The sequence below is a fragment of the Leucopleurus acutus genome (genome assembly GCF_964270905.1).
Source record: "Leucopleurus acutus genome assembly, chromosome: 1".
Lineage (NCBI taxonomy): Eukaryota > Metazoa > Chordata > Mammalia > Artiodactyla > Delphinidae > Leucopleurus > Leucopleurus acutus.
Genome location: NC_139142.1, coordinates 129,718,123 through 129,737,776, shown reverse-complemented (window position 1 = coordinate 129,737,776; position 19,654 = coordinate 129,718,123). Strand labels below are relative to the sequence as shown.

The 19,654-nt window shown below is 41.3% G+C and overlaps 1 protein-coding gene across 3 annotated transcripts in view; it reads left to right on the top strand.

Annotated features, from left to right (window-relative positions):
• The window catches only part of RORA (RAR related orphan receptor A), a gene marked incomplete at its 5' end in the record, with an annotated part of 100,266 nt that overhangs the window by 30,026 nt on the left and 50,586 nt on the right, over window positions 1-19,654 (top strand). The window contains one exon of one of the 3 annotated variants that reach the window (XM_082832417.1): window positions 10,089-10,456. The exons of the other annotated variants lie outside the window; for them this stretch is intronic. Within the exon in view, the coding sequence (XP_082688543.1) occupies window positions 10,198-10,456 (259 nt within the window). Of the gene's footprint in view, window positions 1-10,088; window positions 10,457-19,654 lie in introns of those variants that run through there. 3 annotated transcript variants of the gene reach the window in all.

The following is a 19,654-nucleotide window of genomic DNA, read 5'->3' as shown; positions in this document are numbered from 1 at the left end:
CAACTATAGTAACTTTTGACTATCTGTAACAAAATAAAAAAGACAGTAGCCAGAATTTATCAAGTCTATATATTTGGCTTGGAATATTTGGGGGGGAATCATAAAATTTGTCTTGCTAAAGTAATAGCGAATCAATTTGCTGTTCCTTAAAACATATCTACTTGAAGGCATTGAGAAGGATCTGAGAAACTTTCTCAAATTTAATGTGCTTTCGATAATTATCAAGCCCTAATGCCAATAACAGAAAGGTGAGTGTCATACTCTCTGCACACACTTTCTCTGGGTATCTTGAAGAACATGGTCTTACAGTCACTCTGTTTGCCTTCCTACGGTAGCGATACTTCACCTATGATAAATCTGTCCTCTTGCGACCTCTTTTATCAGGAACCATCTGAGGACTTAAGCAGTAAGCAAACAGGCCTTTGGGTTGCCAAAACAGAGTCCCAAATTTCAGGCACAACAGCTCATGTACTTGACTCAGAGGAAATCCCTGTAGACCCGATACATCCTATTTATAATTGGTCTTTATACAGGTCCTCTATATAAAGTTTGGGTGTCTGGCTGGGTTCCAAGCACATAGCGGATTCTAAGATGAAATATTAGTTATAAGTAAGAGGGCCTCATGACATGTAGCATATGGCTACAGATGGAAGGAAAACAACTGGTAAAGGGGAAAAAAACTAAAAGGGACAAGAGACTAGGGCATTTGTATTCTAGGGCGAAATGTCATATAAACCTTAGAAGGCCCTCAGAGTATTACAGCATATAAAATAATTTTGTGCTGTGTTGATAAGTTTCTATTTCGTACTGTTTTGATAAGTTTCTAATAAGTTTTAAAAATAAGTTTTGAAATACTACTTCATCATCAAGAAAGAGTAAATTATGTTCCAAATACTCTAAGAAGAAGAAAAATATGTCATGATTTTAGAAATATTCCATAAAAAAGATTTACGATAACTACCCCCTTTGTTTTGATGTGCTTGCTTGGATAAAGCTCCAACTATGAGAAAATTTAGCTTTACTTAGTAAAGCTCTAATCAGTTGAGATTCATTGCCGTTTGCTCTGGTGATGCTCTAAAACACATAATGTTCACAAAAGTTTTCTGCAGGTAGGAGAATTTACTTCGTTGAATTCTTTGAGAGAACTATGTAGAAAATGACTACTTGTTTCCAATTTGCAAGATGTTTCTCTTGTAGCCCAAGGAAATATGCTCCCGATGAATGTTGGGCTTGACAGACTGGAGGATGGAGGACAGAATTTCGTGTGTTTATCCTCCCATCCCAGAGTTTGAACAGTTGACTCTGGTTATTTAAACTCAAGCAAGGCTGAGCTTGTACTTCATTACATAATAGTACAAAGCTAGTTACTTAGCCAAAACACAGTGTTCACTACCCTGGCCCTTCCTGTCATGTAACCACGACCTCTGTGATTTTCGCTGCTTCCAAGTGAAGGCCAAACCACATCTTACACATTCTCTTCTAGGGCCAAAAAGCCCCACTCTCTAGTTCCCAGGTAACCATAACGGTTGTGTGCAACTTAGATCTTACTTAATTAAGAAAGTGGGTTAATTTTAGATATGACTATAGAGGAACAATGCAAATTCTTCCAAGGCAACTTGAACTTCAGCCTTCCCAGAATTAAAGAGTACTGGCCAGAAAGAATACTTTTTTTGGTAGCAAAAAAATTATTCCTGCCAGCAAGGAGAAGGAGGAGGAGGAATTTCTTTAGAAAAAAGGAGAAAAAGACATCCAGTGACAGTGGGAGTAAATCAGAGAGTCGTCGGAATTGGCTATTTAAAGGGTATTTATGGGGTACTTATTGCTGTTCAAGCATTTGAGGATGTTCATTTGGAGATGATACAGAAATATATGCTCCGATAAATCTGCTCCTTGTCATTTATTGTTGAATTAGGGTGGACATACAAATGTTCCTGGGGGGAAGGTGGGAAGGCAACACGTTCACAAAAGTAGGATAAGGAAGTTCACACTGGCTTCACGAATGGTGGTGGGAAACATCTGTTGTAATTTGCAAGGTTTCTTCATTTTACAAGACTTTCAGGAGGAAGTAAGGTTTGAATCAAACATAGCCTATGGTAGAACCCGAAATGATGGGTAGAGAGGGGAACCCATGAACTTCTAGGCGTAGAGGACCTCATTAGTGGCCAGTGGATTTGTGGATGCTGACTTGGCCCACAGCACTTTCTCCTACCCCACCTACTCAGAGTGTGGGGAGTAGTCAATGGCACTGTCTTCACCTACAGAGTAAATGGAACCAAGAAGATAGCCTGGATCCTCAGAGTAGGAAAAACATTTCCCTAAAATATTTAGAGGAGTAATACAGAACTTGTTTTCAGATAACTGCCTTAGTTCTCTATTTTTTTTTTTAAATTTATTTTTGGCTGCGTTGGATCTTTGTTGCTGTGCGCAGGCTTTCTCTAGTTGTGGTGAGCGGGGGCTACTCTTCGTTGCGGTGCGCGGGCTTCTCATTGCGGTGGCTTCTCTTATTGCGGAGCGTGGGCTCTAGGCACGCAGGCTTCAGTAGTTGTGGGACACGGGCTCAGTAGTTGTGGCTCGCGGGCTCTAGAGCGCAGGCTCAGTAGTTGTGGCGCACGGGCTTACTTGCTCCGCGGCATGTGGGACCTTCCCGGACCAGGGCTCGAACCTGTGTCTCCTGCATTGGCGGGTGGCTTCTTAACCACTGCGCCACCAGGGAAGCTCCTAGTTCTCTATTTTTACATGATGTGCTCGTGAAATAAGAGGGGCATGGGAAGAGGTGAGGATCAATGGTATAAATTCAGAAGTTGTTACTTAGGCCAGATTTTTTTCCTCCCTGTTCCTATTCATGAAACTATCCATAGCCCCTTCAGTTTTGAGGATAGATTTCATTTGGAGATGGTGAGGGAACAGAGAGCCTCCCACGCACAATTGGATGCATCTAAAGGAGAGAGAGCATGAAATAAAGATGAGAGACACCCAAGAGGTATCCCATTTTTTTTTCCCCTAAACACTCACCTGAGGTGCCAGATGCTCTAAAAGCGTTCATTACAGATAATGCGAAACCCCTCTGTTGTCTGTGCTTCTTGGGCACATAGATGGACCCCTCTTTCAGGTGGGGGAGATTTGTGTAACAGAAAGAAATAGCAGAAAATAGGTCAACAGTCAAGTGACCCACACAGATGGGTGCTTTGAGATGTGTAAGCTGTGGTTCCAGAGTCACTACCCAGATTCACTCAAAGTAAAGGCCGGAAGTGGAAAAATATTCTCTGGGCAGGTGGGAGAGGGGAATATGGAGAAGTGGGTTATCATTCTTCTTTCAAGTAACTGCTACTTGAAACATTTTTTTAAAGTTTCCTTCAAGTCATTTTGCTCATCAGACGACAGTATTTCTCAGAAAAGAAGCAGAAGAAAATGTCAAGCAATGTGATTGTTGTTCCAACCTTCCCTCTCTTCCCACCTGTGAACACAAAACAATTCCTTTGTCCTTTATTGGCCCCGTTCTGCTTAGATATCGCAAAGTCGTGCAATCACATCTTGTTTGAAACAGTAACCTAATACCAAACAATTTAAACACAGCCACTAATCCTTTTGAACAAGGCTGTGTTGGCAATTATGAAACAGGGCAGACGTTGGCAAGCGCTTTTGGAATAATTATAGGGTTCCTTGAGTAGTACAGTATAAATAATTGAGGGTTTAAAAGCGGTATTGTGAGCAGCAATTTTTACTAAAATTCATATTTGCTCCTTGAAACCAATATACGTCAAGAGTGCCTTGCTCCCACCCCCACGTCTCCACCTTGAGATCTCAAGGGCTTTGGAAGCTTTTGATTCCATTGCACTTTTAACTCAGCAAGGCAACTACAGGGCACATCTGGGCTGTAGTGAACAAGGGTAAGAGTGATGCATTTAATAAACGGGCATGAATGAAGTAATGAAACTCTTCCAGCTCTGGCCACCCGGCATGCTCCCATGGTACTGGCATGCAGAAAGACCAGTTTGGTACAGAGAGAAGCTAAGAAGTGCAGTGGTATCACTTTTGCCTGGCAAGTAGGGCACACCGAAGAAGATTATCGCCTCCTCTTTGGCTGACGATGGTGTGACTGCAAGGCACAGAGGACTGAGGCATGTCCACTGCGGAAACTCGTGGAGATAATACAGCTCTAAAATAGCCACAGAGACTTATTAAAATATCTGTTTTCCTCTCTGTGGAAATTCTCATTTTATCCTATGCCACAGGAAAGATGGGTAGGGATGTCAGGAAAGTAGGGGGTGGGGCTGGGATGGGGGTGGGAGAAAGCCAGGGTGATGGAGGGAGCTGGGTTTTTTTTTGCTTTTTTTTTTTTTTAACATCTTTATTGGAGTATAATTGCTCTACAATGGTGTGTTAGTTTCTGCTTTATAACAAAGTGAATCAGTTATACATACACATGTGTTCCCATATCTCTTCCCTCTTGCGTCTCCCTCCCTCCCACCCTCCGTATCCCACCCCTCTAGGTGGTCACAAAGCACCGAGCTGATCTCCCTGTGCTATGCGGCTGCTTCCCACTAGCTATCTACCTTACGTTTGGTAGCGTATATATGTCCATGCCACTCTCTCGCTTTGTCACAGCTTTTACCCTTCCCCCTCTCCATAGCCTCAAGTCCATTCTCCAGTAGGTCTGTGTCTTTATTCCTGTCTTACCCCTAGGTTCTTCATGACATTTTTTTTTCTTAAATTCCATATATATGTGTTAGCATACGGTATTTGTCTTTCTCTTTCTGACTTACTTTACTCTGTTTTTAAAGGGCTCTGCTCTTGGGGTGAATGCTGAATAGAGGCCTTTCTTTTTCCAAGTAGGTGACTGTACGTGGCATCTTCTTGTCTTTCTCTTGATCCTAGTGGCTTCTCTTACCCAGGCTGAGAACTCCCCTGAGATGTTCACATCCTGAATGTTTCTCACCAAGCTAGCTAGTGTCCTCAGATAATGTGGTTTTTGTTTCAATTGCTGTTCCTGGTTTCTGCTCTCTAAAACCCTTTTAAACCATATTTTCCATGATTGTTCAGTGCTGGCTTTGGTATTTAAATAAGGCTTTCAATGGGTCATTAGCCCTGTAATTAATTCCAGCTATTTTTAAATGGTGCCTTGGTTATTAAAAGAGCTGCCATATTCTCAGCAGCCTTGTCTTTCTTGAAGCATCCCTAAGCATTAGCTGATCTTTCCCTTTTTTTAGTGCCAAAAATATGGTAACTTTTTTTCCTCCTTTCAAATATATTCTTCATGGGTAGGAAGAATCAAACTTTTTGAAGGAGGACAGAAAATATTGAGCTGTTACACTTCTGCATGACAGCCTTGGGCTTTTATTTTTCTTTCAGATGATCTCAGCAGATAACCATCAAGGACTTCCTGTAGGCCAGGCCCTGCCTTATGTATTTTTCACTTATGTTTTTAAAATCAAGATTGGTAAATCACAGGATTTGAATAGAAAGTGATTTTATGGAGAAGAAGTGGCTGGAACAAAATCACTTTAGCCAGTTAGTTACAGAGCTAGAGTTAGAACCCAGACCACCTGACCCTTAGCCCCTTCTTTCCGTTTCTTTGTGCTTTGTTATATAATACTAACATAGCTGTTGGTCTCTGTGACACTAGGAGAGGCTTACCAATTCTAATATTAGCACCAGTGAGCGTGGCCCCATACCCTTGGCAGACATCACAGTCAACCACAGCACAGTGCATCACAACCAACATCTTAGGGATCCACTAGAAATCCATCTGACTTGGAAAATGAGCTGAAACCCACTTGCCACCTTGACCTTATAGTAATCCCAGGATAAAGCAGTAATGCCTGGTTCAGAAAAGCAGATGGAGATTAACTTTGATTATTGAGTATTATCTGAGATCAGAGAAAAATACCAATAGCTCATACAATAATAGTTAATAGGGCTACCATTGTGTGCCAGGCACTGAGCTAGTTGTTTAGATGTCTTCTTGCATTGAGCCTGCTAACAACCCTGTGAAATCGTTACTATTACCTCCATGGTACAAATTACCATAAAGATAAATAACTTGCCCGTGATCACTGAGCTAAGAAGTGGCCAGCTCAGCTTTCGGACCCAGGTCTCTCTATCTCTAAAGCTTCTCCTTGCCATCTGACAGCCCACACAGGGTATCCATGTGCTGACCACTTGTGGACCAGCCCTCGATGTCAGAAGAATATTCCTACATTTCTCATCCTGAGACTCCCCCTTGCCTCCACCCCCAGCCCCAGCCTTTTTTCTTTCAATCCTGTGAGGTTCTAGTAAATGTAGTTCCGAAAAGAATGCTTGCCCCAAGTGATTTTGTTTCATCTTTTATGATAAATTAGGAATCCTTTCATTTATTTTGGTTCTCGCCATGGTTTCCATTGCTAGAAGGACATGCCTAGGACTGTCTAGGATAGCTTTAACAACCCTTTCATCCCCTCTAGGGTACCAGAGAGTACATGCTAGAAGCAGGTGATAGAATCTCTAATTTATTCATTTTTTGGAGCCCCTGCTGTGTGTCAGGCACTGAACTAGGCACTGGGGATATTGGATAAGGAAAAAAGACTCATCCCTGCTCTGTACCCCTTCCATTCTCAACGTGTGGAGACAGCTAATAATTATGTAGCATTCCAGGGAGTGATAAATGCTATGAAGAATGAATCCAAGTAATAATGGTAGATGACTTGGGGGTAGAAGGCTAGGAATGCCTCTGGTTTTTTATTTCCTGTGGACCCTAGCACAAATATTAAGGGAGACTTTAAAAGGCAAGTTAAGCTTCTGTATCTCTAGATGTGTCTGCAGTGCACAGTGGCCAGGACTGAGACTGGGGGAAAATGTCCAGTGGACACAGTTTTATTTCGATATGATCTTCCTCTTTGGTACCACCATCATTTTTTCAATCTGCCGGGACCTTATCTCCCTGATAGCTCTCTCCACCCTCAGCTGCCCAGCATTGTGTCTGTGATGCCAAAGCTCTTTGTGTCTCCCTACCACCACCACGGTGAACCATGAACTGTCCTGTGTTTTGTGTCATCAAGGTCAGGCCCCCTGCGGCTGCCAAGCCTTTGACTAGCCACCCTGATAAATTAACCTCTGCTCACTCCTCCCAAGTGAGTGATTTCTGTTGACACTGGTTCTGTTCTTTCATCTGTGAAATGGGGAGGTTGGGGTAAACCTAGTTGGAAAGATGGCAGGAGAGTGAGCACATGTGGGTGGAAATCTCTCCTGGGTTTCCCACCAACTTGGTAATCTCGGTACCTCTCCGAGCCCCAGTTGTCTTGGCTAAAAAGTCAGGCGTGTGATTGGGTGATCTCAGAGGTCTTTACCGCCTGGAATTCTGTAATCTGAAACGTTAGGTTTAGCTCTTTAGAACACACTAAACAAAACAAAAGCTATGATTCACAAGAGGCGAATCATACCTTTATTGTCTAACCCAGAGAACGAGTTTCAGACAAGGAAGGGGGCCAGCAAGTATCATTGCAAGGGCAGTAGGAGAAATTATTCGAGGTTTTCTAACTTCCCTTCCTGAGAACAGTCAGTGTGATGGAATCTTATTGAGATTGTTAATGAAATGAGAACCGAGATGACTCTTCATATACCCAAACTATGTCTAATATATTAAACCTTGGAAATAGCAGGTTTTAATTAAGTCTGCCACATCTGCTGACCAAGATGTGGGAACTGAGCAGAGGCCAGAATGAGCCAAAGCATCAAAATCACTTACTTGTGTAAGTGACCAGCTTCTCCTTCCTTGGTGTCTGTCATTGTACTCCACATTGAGATCAGAGTGGTAAAGCCCTTATGCAGTATACGTTTCCTTTTGCCTAAAAGATATGAGATTATCAAGACAACAGGCAAGGGCACTGAATCCCTCTTACCAGTAATTTCCAAATGCTGAAGATAAATGCATCGTGGATCTAGTCTACATGGGTATATCAATGTGTTGCGTATGCCTTGTATAGCTATAATTATCACTCAATTGATAGCACTTATGGAATCCTGAGACATCTCCTTGGAGAAATCTGAAAGATGAAAAGATGCAACATAATTCATAGCTGTCTTGTCTTCTTCTAAAAGTGTTGGTTTAGTGTGTTAAAGAACAAGTGGTCCACACAGAGCATCTTCTGCTCAAACTAAATTAGCAGGAAGAGCAGCAAAACCAGTGTGGTTCTGCAGAGTGCTCCTCTTGTTTTCTGTAAGTGTGGTAATGATTTCACACAACTGAAAACTTATTTCTGTAAGCCTGTGTTTGGTGTAATATTGAGGTGTTAATTCAGTCATTCATTGCTTGAACTGTTATTGTTTTAGAAGTAAAGCAGCATTATTTAGATTCCTTCTTCATCTCTTCTGAGAGTCACCATTTACCTGATAATATATACCTCCATTTACATCTTTTGCTGACTGTCCTTGAGAAAAACAATGTCAAGAAAAAGATTAATTATTTTCCAATGAAAGCTTATTATACACTGACAATAACTTTAATCTCCTTAATGTCCAAATGAAGAGGATTGGTAACTGATAACACTTCCATTGATGTTTTCCAGAAATGATTCTATAGCAAAAAAAAAAAAAAAATTAATGCCTTTTTGGTGAGCACTAAAGGAAGAAACCATTGATACATAATTATAAATTCTTAGCCTTTAAACATTTTTTGAAATGAATATGTTGTGAATTTTGAAACTTTAAAATGCCCATCCAGATTTCAAGCCTTAGGTGTTCCTTGCCTATACTTTTTACTAGGTCAAAAGCAGCTCACATATAAACAGTTATGTCCTTTGGTCATTTAGGTTTCAAATATCAGCTATATTTTGTTTTATAAAGTGATCTACGTTGTCCTTGTGAGTTCATTCATGGCTGGAAGAAAATCAGACACTTTGTATAAAGCAAAACTTGCAAAACCCTGGAGTCCTATTTCTGGCTGTTTCATAATACAAGTGATAAAATATAAATTTTTGTTTGGTTTGTAGATTAGAAAGGACATGGGAGAGGATGGAGAGTGACACTGTAGTTTGAATTTATAATTTGAAAGGAAGCATAGAAAATAAGTGATATAAAAAGATTACCATAAAAGTATCACCATTTTGCCACCCACCCTGCCTCCAACACCCAGACGATCTGTGAGACTTCACCTTGGCTGTTTAAAACTCATTGCAATTAAAAAGTGATATTAAAAATAGTATACTACCACTTTAGCCAGTACAACACATATGTGATATCCCGGGAAATTGCAAAACATCTTCTTATCCAAAGTTTGGTACCTCGCTCTTAGAGTTTTGCAACCAAGGAATATAGCAAATACTGTTTTACATTTCACCTATTCCCTGATGCTTTGCTTGTTTCTTAAATTAATTCATGGGCAATGCATGGCGGGAGGAAAATAAAGAAAGCAAAATACACTGATGATATGGTAGCAAATACCACTTCCTAACACTAGCAACCTAAGACATTAGCTTCATTTGCTTCTCTCGGGTGCCCAGCTTGATTGCATAGAGCAAAAGAATAGATGGCAGCTGTTTTTTAATGTACTGTTAATTCCCTCCCAACCCAATATGCTTAATTCCTCATTCTTCATACCTTTGGGATGAAGTATAATGTTTTGTTGCTTGTTTACAGTATAGTCAGGCAACAGACACCGTACATAAAAGGTGCTACATATCATCAAACATATCAGGAATGCCAGAGAGTTCTGCTTTCATCAATAAGGCTTTTCCACTGTTCATATCAAGAAGTTCAAGGGGAGCAGTGTAAAGCTACTCTGCTGTTGTAATATTTTTATCCACTACATTTTTTTTTTTTTTTTTTTTTTTGCGGTACGCGGGCCTCTTACTGCTGTGGCCTCTCCCGTTGCGGAGCACAGGCTCTGGATGCGCAGGCTTAGCGGCCGCGGCTCATGGGCCCAGCCGCTCCGCGGCATGTGGGATCCCCCTGGACCGGGGCACGAACCCATGTCCCCTGCATCGGCAGGCGGACTCTCAACCACTGCGCCACCAGGGAAGCCCCACTACATTATTTTTGAACCAACTCTCTGTACCTTTAAACGTAGTATTCATACTTCTTGCCTTTCAAAGTTTGAGGATTTCGTCATTCACTTGCGGTATTCCTCAGAAAGGAACACGTTCTCTTGTGGAAATTATTGGCTAACATTAGCAAATTCAGGCCACCTGTTCATTGAAGAGTGTTGTATTTATTGGCGTACCTAGAATGGATTGCCCAGAGGTTCTCTTTTGGAAAAGTGCCAGCACAGTGCCCGAAATACCAGAGAGTGGGAAAGTCGTGGTCTGGACGGGGAGTGACTGCTGCACTCATGAAAACAGTGTTTGCGCGTGGCTGACATTAATGACAACCCAGGGCTGTGCGCTCACCGAATGTTTTCATTTCAGAAGAGCATCAAAACCACCGAGTCCTTTCAAGTTACCTTCTTTTACTGTGAAACCAGAAACCATGCCGACGGCGACTTCCAGTAATAACCTGGGTCCCAGCTGCAGGCTGTATTGAACTGCGTGTCATATAATTTTCTAATTTGTGTGTAGGTAGTTGTAGCAAACAACTTAGTTTATTTCAGAGCATGACATCAGAAAGCACATTTTAATGCAGCAGTGATGGGTCATGAAGTCAGAATTTCCACAGAATCTGCTCGAATTGAACAGTAACATAAGGAGGAGGAAACGGGAGACTCACAGGTTCCTCTCAAAGTCATTTACATTATTAGGTAAGGAGGCTGATTTTAGTTTAACAAATGTACTAGAAGGTATGCTTCCACGGGAACATTGCCCTGTCAAAGCAGTCAACCGGAGAGGCTAAACCTCTGTACCTAAAACACTGTCACAGCCCAAAAACTAATACGTGATTTCTCTTCTGGAACTGCTTTCAACTCCTTTAGCAAAGTTTTAATGTTCTCCGTAGTGACCACTGTTCCTCTGAAAAAGTGAATTTGATTTTTGAAAACAACCAACAGTTACTGCGATGAATAAAGAGAAGAAACCAAGCCAGGCTGTTTTCCTTTAAAAAAAAAAAAAGTGACTCTAAAGTGACAAAGGTGTCTTTCTCCTCTCATCTCATTGGCACTGAGAGCAGTTGCCAAAGAAGGGACTCAGAGTAGTCCTGTGGCAATGACAACATCACTACTTTGCAGATCAGTGCTTATTCTGGGGTAGAGGCTGGTGCCAGTGATTTTGCTGGAAGAAAATACTGGCCACTAATTTTCTTCCTCCAGAATATTAATATGGTAGATAATGGCCACAACAGAAACAAAGGATGGTCAAAGGCCATCCTCTGCCACAGCACAGGAGCACCTCCACACATCCAGTATGTGTCCAGGATCCAGACGACCTTACCCTGATCGTACATGTTTTCGGTTGTGTCAGAATTACTATTCCCCTGACTAACAAAATTGTACAGCAAGTGTCAAGGGTGGGGAGTCGAATGGAGGAAAAACAAAAGGGAAACTCCTGCCCAGGAGGACCACGGAATGGTGACTTTCATGGTCATAATCTGATGGTGGTCACAGGAGAATTCTGACTGCAGCCACCAGTTGAGAAATCACTAAGATGAAGCAGGGTTTGGTTGTGGGGCAGCTCTGTGCTTTTACTGCAGTCAACACAGAGTTCCATGGTTCCGGGCTGGGTGAACCTCACCTACTCAGCAGGGTTCAATACAAGGGCACCCTGGGGAATTCGATGGAAACGTGAGTTGTGGCATTGAAGTTTTCTCCATGAGAAGTCCTTTGGAACTACCCATGTTTTATCCTGTTTTGCAGTTTGATGTGTTTGGGTGTATAAAAATGGGCTTTCTTAAAGTGTCCTTTCTTTTAATGTCTGTGAAATGCTGCTGGATGATATGCAGAACTGCTACCTATCTTCTTGTCCCTATGCCTTTCTCGCAGGGGTTGTTTTGACTTGTTGCAGATGGAGAAAAACAACCACACGGGAGTGAAGGGAACGTCAGCAGAGTCCTGGAGGAAGCATTCTTACATCTGCCCCTCATGATCTCAAACCCCTTGGCTCACTAAGCCCACTGCTAAAGTCTTTGTGACTAATCTCCCCCAGTTTAGCAATTACTCTCTCCATAGGCTGACCAAACATTAATTCAAATAACAATTAATACGAATTTAAATTCCTAGATTATTAAAATACGTTATTCGTTTAGGAACTAAAACCGTCGGGGTTTTTAGCTTTCTCCTATATCATCCTTTCTTCCTCCCCGTCTCGCGATTGTAGTTGAATAGAACGTGGGCCTGATAAAGTCAGCAGGGATGGAGAAACCACACAGCTGTTTATGAGGTTAGACGAGGAGTGAAGAAACGTGGTACCGGTGGGGTGAAGGCTCCCCAGCCCTTTGACCCCTTGACGTACGTTAGACTAAAGGCAGCCTGATCACCACTTTCAAATTTTTGTTTTCTCCATTTTAATCTCTTCCTGAAAGCCCCTTTAAGGAAAGCCCCTGGAATGACGCAATATAAAAGTCACACAGACCTTTTTTTTTTTTAAAACATCTTTATTGGAGTATAATTGCTTTACAATGGTGTGTTAGTTTCTGCTTTATAACAAAGTGAATCAGTTATACATATACATATGTTCCCATATCTCTTCCCTCTTGCATCTCCCTCCCTCCCACCCTCCCTATCCCACCCCTGTAGGTGGTCACAAAGCACCGAGCTGATCTCCCTGTGCTATGTGGCTGCTTCCCACTAGCTATCTATTTTACGTTTGGTAGTGTATATATGTCCATGCCACTCTCTCACTTTGTCCCAGCTTACCCTTCCCCCTCCCTGTATCCTCAAGTCCATTCTCTAGTAAGTCTGTGTCTTTATTCCCATCTTGCCCTTAGGTTCTTCATGACTTTTTTTTTTTTTTTTCAGGTTCCATATATATGTGTTAGCATATGGTATTTGTTTTTCTCTTTCTGACTTACTTCACTCTGTATGACAGACTCTAGGTCCATCCACCTCACTACAAATAACTCAATTTTGTTTCTTTTTATGGCTGAGTAATATTCCACTGTATATATGTGCCACATCTTCTTTATCCATTCATCTGTTGATGGACACTTAGGTTGCTTCCATGTCCTGGCTATTGTAAATAGAGCTGCAATGAACATTGTGGTACCTGACTCTTTTTGAATTATGGTTTTCTTAGGGTATATGCCCAGTAGTGGGATTGCTGGGTCATATGGTAGTTCTATTTTTAGTTTTTTAAGGAGCCTCCATACTGTTCTCCATAGTGGCTGTATCAATTTACATTCCCACCAACAGTACAAGAGGGTTCCCTTTTCACCACACCCTCTCCAGCATTTATTGTTTGTAGATTTTTTGATGATGGCCATTCTGGCAAGTGTGAGAGAATATCTCATTGTAGTTTTGATTTGCATTTCTGTAAAGATTAACCATGTTGAGCATTCTTTCATGTGTTTGTTGGCAATCTGTATATCTTCTTTGGAGAAATGTCTATTTAGGTCTTCTGCCTATTTTTGGATTGGGTTGTTTGTTTTTTTGATATTGAGCTGCATGAGCTGCTTGTAAATTTTGGAGATTAATCCTTTGTCAGTTGCTTCATTTGCAAATATTTTCTCCCATTCTGAGGGTTGTCTTTTCATCTTGTTATGGTTTCCTTTGCTGTGCAAAAGCTTTTAAATTTCATTAGGTCCCATTTGTTTTTGTTTTTATTTCCATTTTTCTAGGTGGGTCGAAAAGGATCTTGCTGTGATTTATGTCATAGACCGTTTTTGCCTATGTTTTCCTCTAAGAATTTGATAGTGTCTGGCCTTACATTTAGGTCCTTAATCCATTTTGAGTTTATTTTTGTGTATGGTGTTAGGGAGTGTTCTAATTTCATTCTTTTACATGTAGCTGTCTTACATGTAGCACCACTTATTGGGGAGCCTGTCTTTTCTTCACTGTATATTCTTGCCTCCTGTATCAAACATAAGATGACCATATGTGCATGGGTTTATCTCTGGGCTTTCTGTCGTGTTCCATTGATCTATATTTCTGTTTTTGTGCCAGTACCGTACTGTCTTGATTACTGTAGCTTTGTAGTATAGACACAGACCTTTTTAAATCATTGCACTCTCTATGCCTGAGAACTCCCTACCTTACTGATGCAATTATGTTTTTGCAAAGTGCCCTGAACTTTGGTATAGGTTCTCAAAGAATATTTGTAAAATTATGCCCGAAGAAAACATTCTTTGAAATGAATTAGTAATGTCCAAAAGTCAAGAAAGAAAGGAAGGAGGTGAAGAAAGGGAAATAATAAATTCACTTTAAAATGAACTGTACTGTCTAATTGGGCAATGAAGTGTATCTCTTGAGCACCATTTAGCTCGACAGACCAGAAGAGGGGAAGGGATTTCTCTTTCATAGATGAAGTAATTCACTCTCAAGAAACATTTTGAAATGGACTGATATTTCTCTGGTAGAGTTACCTGCTTTGGTAAATTTTATGGTAAAGTAATCAGTTCATCTTGTCTAACTGACAACTCAAAAAGCTGATTCCAAGAACAGGAGATTGGCTTCAATAGAAATACTATTTGTTTATTTTAGAGGGTGGGGATGGGTAAGGACCCGGTCAAGCTTACTCTCCTGACTTATTTTAAAGGATGTTTTAAATGAATGATAATTCCTCATAAGTCATCCTTCTGATTATTGGTGGGTGTGTTTGAGGTGTGACTGATTTTTTAAACAAACCTACCAAGGTTATGCACCTAAAACAATCCTGTTCCATTCAGAATTTCAATTTGAAAGTCTGTATACTTATTCAACTTATTTTTTTCTAAGCCTTAATTTTTTTTTGAGCTCCATTTTTTGGAATTGCTTTCATTGACTGGTTTGGTTTCCCTTTAAATAACAGGAAACGCAAGATCAGGGCAGGTCATGGTGAGTAGTTAGGTTGCTTTTCCTGGAGCACTGGAATGACTCCACTCACCCCTCTGGGCATTGGTTCCTCAACATCTCACAGGGAAGGCTCTTGTCTGATGAGTACATTTTGGTGTTACCACCAGACCTTGCTTCAGAATTTACTTCTCTATGTCCTAATGGTCCCTGACATGGCCTTGGACTTGATCCTTGACATTTAATGCCTTAGACAGTTATAGCTGGGAACCATGTAGCTTGAGGGCCCAAAATGCTTCATTGGTGGCGATGGTTTTGTTTTGAAAAACACATATCAATGGGAAATAGATTTGCATTACTGATGCTACCTGCCAAGGGCTTTGCCTCTGTGGATTTAAAGCAAAACGTACCTATTGTGGGCTTCGACAAATAAAAAGCACCAAGCCCCTGCACAACCAAATAAATAAATAAATATGTAAAAAAAAACCCACCTGATTCGGTCCCAGAACCGTCCATTGAAATTGTTTACCTTGAAAGGAAAACCAAATACTTTACTTTCCATTCGCACCATGTTAGCATTGTGCTGCCCTGTCTCTTCTATCAATATATGGCAGGGTGTGGTATTGAAAGGAATTCTCTTTGACAGTAATAAACACTATTTTTTTTTTTTTTTTAGTAAGGCCAAAAAAAGGAGGGGACAGGTGTGTAGAAACAGAGGGTTCTAGCTCCAATGGGTATTATGCCGGAGCTTTTACTCTGGACCTTGACGAGAACATTTCAGTGTGTTCCCTTGTCTAAACCAAAATGCAATTAAAATGGACAGAGTGGTTGCCAGATGGGCTTCTCTATCACAGTCTATGACTACTTTTCCTGACTAGTGACCCCTGGTGGGTTTCACCATTGAAGAGATCCCAACTGTTGGGGAAATGACTGTTCAACTCACTCAGAATCATCGTATCACCGTGTAACATAGCAGGACCGGATCTGACAGTTTATCTGGTGCAACACTACACCGAGGGGCAGGGAGTAGCTACAGTATTCCCTAGGAGGGAAGCTGAGCCCTGGAGAAAGAAGGTCACAAAGTTTCACACATGTCTGGTAAATTTCACTTGCTAGCAGGTAGTTTTAGAAGCTTCGGAACCCTGCAGCTGAGTCCCTTCCCTACTTCACCACACAGCTTTTAGAAGCCTGGCTCCCACTTCCTCTGCTTACCACCTCTTCAAGATGCCAGCCTTGCTGTGGGCTTTACTTAGAAAGTGGGGAGCTGCTTAATACCCAGTGGTTTCTTTCCGTCATGCTTTGTACCTGCTTAGTGTTACTTCTCATATTAGGCCTCTGCATTAGAAACAAAGCCGCTGGGACTTCCCTGGTGGTGCACTGGTTAAGAATCCACCTGCCAGTGCAGGGGACACAGGTTCAAGCCCTGGTCCGGGAAGATCCCCCATGCCGCGGAGCAACTAAGCCCGTGCGCCAAAACTACTGAGCCTGCGCTCTAGAGCCCGCGAGCCACAACTACTGAGCCTTTGTGCCTTGAGCCTGTGCTCCGCAACAAGAGAAGCCACCACAGTGAGAAGCCTGCGCACCGCAACTAAAAGTAGCCCCCGCTGCTAGAGAAAACCCGTGCACAGCAATGAAGCCCCAACACAGCCAAAAATAAAATAAATTTTAAAAAATAAACTACTTTTAAAAAATTTAAAAAAGAAAGCCACTGAACTCCATGTCTTTATCTGAAAGGAATATAATGACCTATCCCTCATCAACCTTCTTGCTTATTCCCACAACTCCAGTAGCAGCTCTTGCCAAATACTACTGTCCTTGAAAGATAGGTGGTGTTGGTGATGATGATGATACCTAATATTTATTGACCCCTTACTATGTGCTATGCACTGATTCTATAAGCACTTGGTTACCCTATAATAAGGACATAAGGGTTATTTTAAAGGCTAGGAAAAGAAGGCACAGAGATTAAGAAAGCTGTCCAAGTTCACATAGCTAGTAAGTGACAGGGCAGGGATTCAACCGCAGCCTCCAGCGCTTGCAAAGTGAGCCTCTCCACTTTACTTCAAGGTTGTACTTTTCTTTCTTCTTTAAAAAAAGTGTCCACTATCATCCTTAATTCACATACAGTGAAGCTAATGTAGCAAGATGACGTGGGCCAGTGGATTCTGTGTACCCTCTTGTCATCCCTGGTGCCTAGTCGTGCAGGTTACCAGCAAGTGGTGGTAGGACTTACAGCTGGAGAGACCTGTGTGTAAGGGTATGGAACGTGTGTGTGTGTGTGTGTGTGTGTGTGTGTGTGTGTGTGTGTGTGTGTGTGTGTGGTGATTTAAGATGGTAGCAGCCATTAGCATTAAAAAGGACCTGCTATTCTGAGCTCTGGCTGTGACAGTAAGATGTGCCTGTAGCAGCTGTTAGCAATCAGAGTGTGTTTCCATATGATGTGAAATGTGCTGCCATCACTTGTGAAGTGGATTTCAAAACGTCGCCGTCCTGAAGTACCAAAGTGTGTGAATGGTGCACTTTTACTGCAAATTAGAAAGATTCACTTATGCCAGTGATAGTGTCACACTCACTCAAGCTCTCTTTAAGTGACAAAGACGCACATTGCCAAGTGCTGGCTAGCTGATAGGCGTATGTGCAGGACAGTCATAAAATGTCATCTGAAATGTTTGTCTGCAGGCAAAAGGAGCTCCTCGGATTGGAGGAGCAGAAACTGAAAATGGAAGAGGAAGGACAGGGTTGTGAACCTTATTTTGCTATCTTTCCATGGCTGTGGCGTTCTTACCCCACCCCTACTGCATGACTTACATAAAGATAGATAGTTTCAAGGTAAACCCCCAAGATATACATTTTCTGTTGTAGGGAAGAATGACATTCGTTAGGTGTTACCGTCTGGGAATTGATGCTTAGATGTCAGACCTTCTTAAAATAAATCTGACAATCTCTAAGCTTGGTCCAGAGCATCCCCTCTCCTCCTGTCTCACAACTACTTAATACCCTCAAGGCTCTGCTGCCTTTTTCTGTATTTGCCTTTCCAGTGAAGAAATAGCTAGAAGCTCCTGCTTTCCCCCCTTGGGAGTAGACATAGAAAACAACTCTACTTCAGCTATCAGCCCATATTGTTATCCATTGTCCAGTTGATGTTATACATTATAACTAAATATGGAAACATTTCTTTAATAAGCAAGTTTGAAGAACACGTGTTTAGGTAGTCAGAAAAAAACTCCTTCGGGCACTTGTCTGGTCATTCCTGTGTCCAGCTGAACTGGTTGTCTTAGAAAAGCATTATAAAAGAGATTTTTAATTACCATTGACCTGCAGTCCAGAAATACATGACTGATGTTTTCGAAGGCTGAGAACTTGCCATATCTGTTGTTTAGATATCATTGGCTCTGTCCTGGAAATTGGAGGTGGAGAACCTAGTAGAATTTGTCTTCTAGGAATTGGTCACTCATCCTTCAAGATCTTAGAATCTTAAAACAATTAGTGTGACAACATGTACACTTCTGCTTCTGGCAAGTCTAAATAATTTGCTTGTGATTTTAAATAAAAAACAGACCTTTCCCTGGTCTCTTGCCCAGAGTTCCATTCTCCCTGTTAATTCTAGGGAGACTTTGTGAAGTGGGAAACAGCACAAAGGTAGAATGGGGATCTGGGCTGTGAGATAATCCTCACCCACTAAAATGATCTGTGGACCAAGAAATTTTTGGTATCACCAGTCTGTGTTCCTGTGGCTATGGATGTGTTGTCATCTTAGTTCTCAATGGCTTAACATAGAGGAAAGCAAATGTATTTTCAAGGTTTAAAGTTACAAGTTATTTCCAGTTTTTTTTTTTTTTTTTTTGCCATGAATCCAAACAGTTTGGTTAAGGAATATTTCTTAAATGACATGGTCTAATATTCAATGAACAGTAATTGATCTTCACAAAAACTACCTAAGCTAATGGAAAGAAACAATAGGTTCCTTGGCCTGGTGAGCTATGATGACTTAACCTGGATTCTTGTTATTTTGACCCACTTCTGCACATCTTCAGCAGGTGATGGCACCGTTAAGGAGTATAGAAATTGTGCAGTTAGAATTAGCAATCAGTAGCTGACTTTTTAGGCAGGAGACTTTGGCCCTTTAAAGAGAATTCTGAGACAAACAGAATATTTGGATTGATTTATTCAGTGAAGTATGATGCTATGTGCTAAGCATACAATGGACCAGACTCATAGGAAGCCATAGAACAAATAGATTTAAACAGATATCCGACTTGTTTTAAGACCCATTTCTGTGTCAATGGATTTTTCTGTCTTTGGACTTTGTAATTGAATCACCAGGTTTGTTTCTTTTTGTAACATTCTGTGTATCTATTGAAAAAATACAATCTTGTAAATTGAAGTACCAAGATCATACAATACCTATAAGTTGAGGTGTGCATAGGCAGGTGCAAAGTTAAGAGGGCTGTAAAATGGAGTGCTTATCTCTTGGGCTTAGGTGTGAGAATTTGGGGGTAATGGTGTAAAGTAAGGTTATTTCATAAAACGCAGTAAGAGTAATTTTGATGTTTTTGGTAAAGCAGAAACTAGATAAGATCTCCAGATTTGGTTTGGTTTTAAAGATGTTCTTTTCTGTTGTTGTGAAAAACAGACTTTGAATGATGAAAGCAAAGAGCTGACCCCATTGCTCTCAACTGTGAGCAAAGGAAGACGTAACCTAAATGTGGCACAATTGCTCTTGTTAAGGGAAAAAAAGGAATTGGTATCTAGAGTGAGGTTGATCGCTAGAAAAGATTAGCTGCAGTTCTGTGAGTCAGATGACATTTTTTTGGGTCTAGTATTATCCAGAAT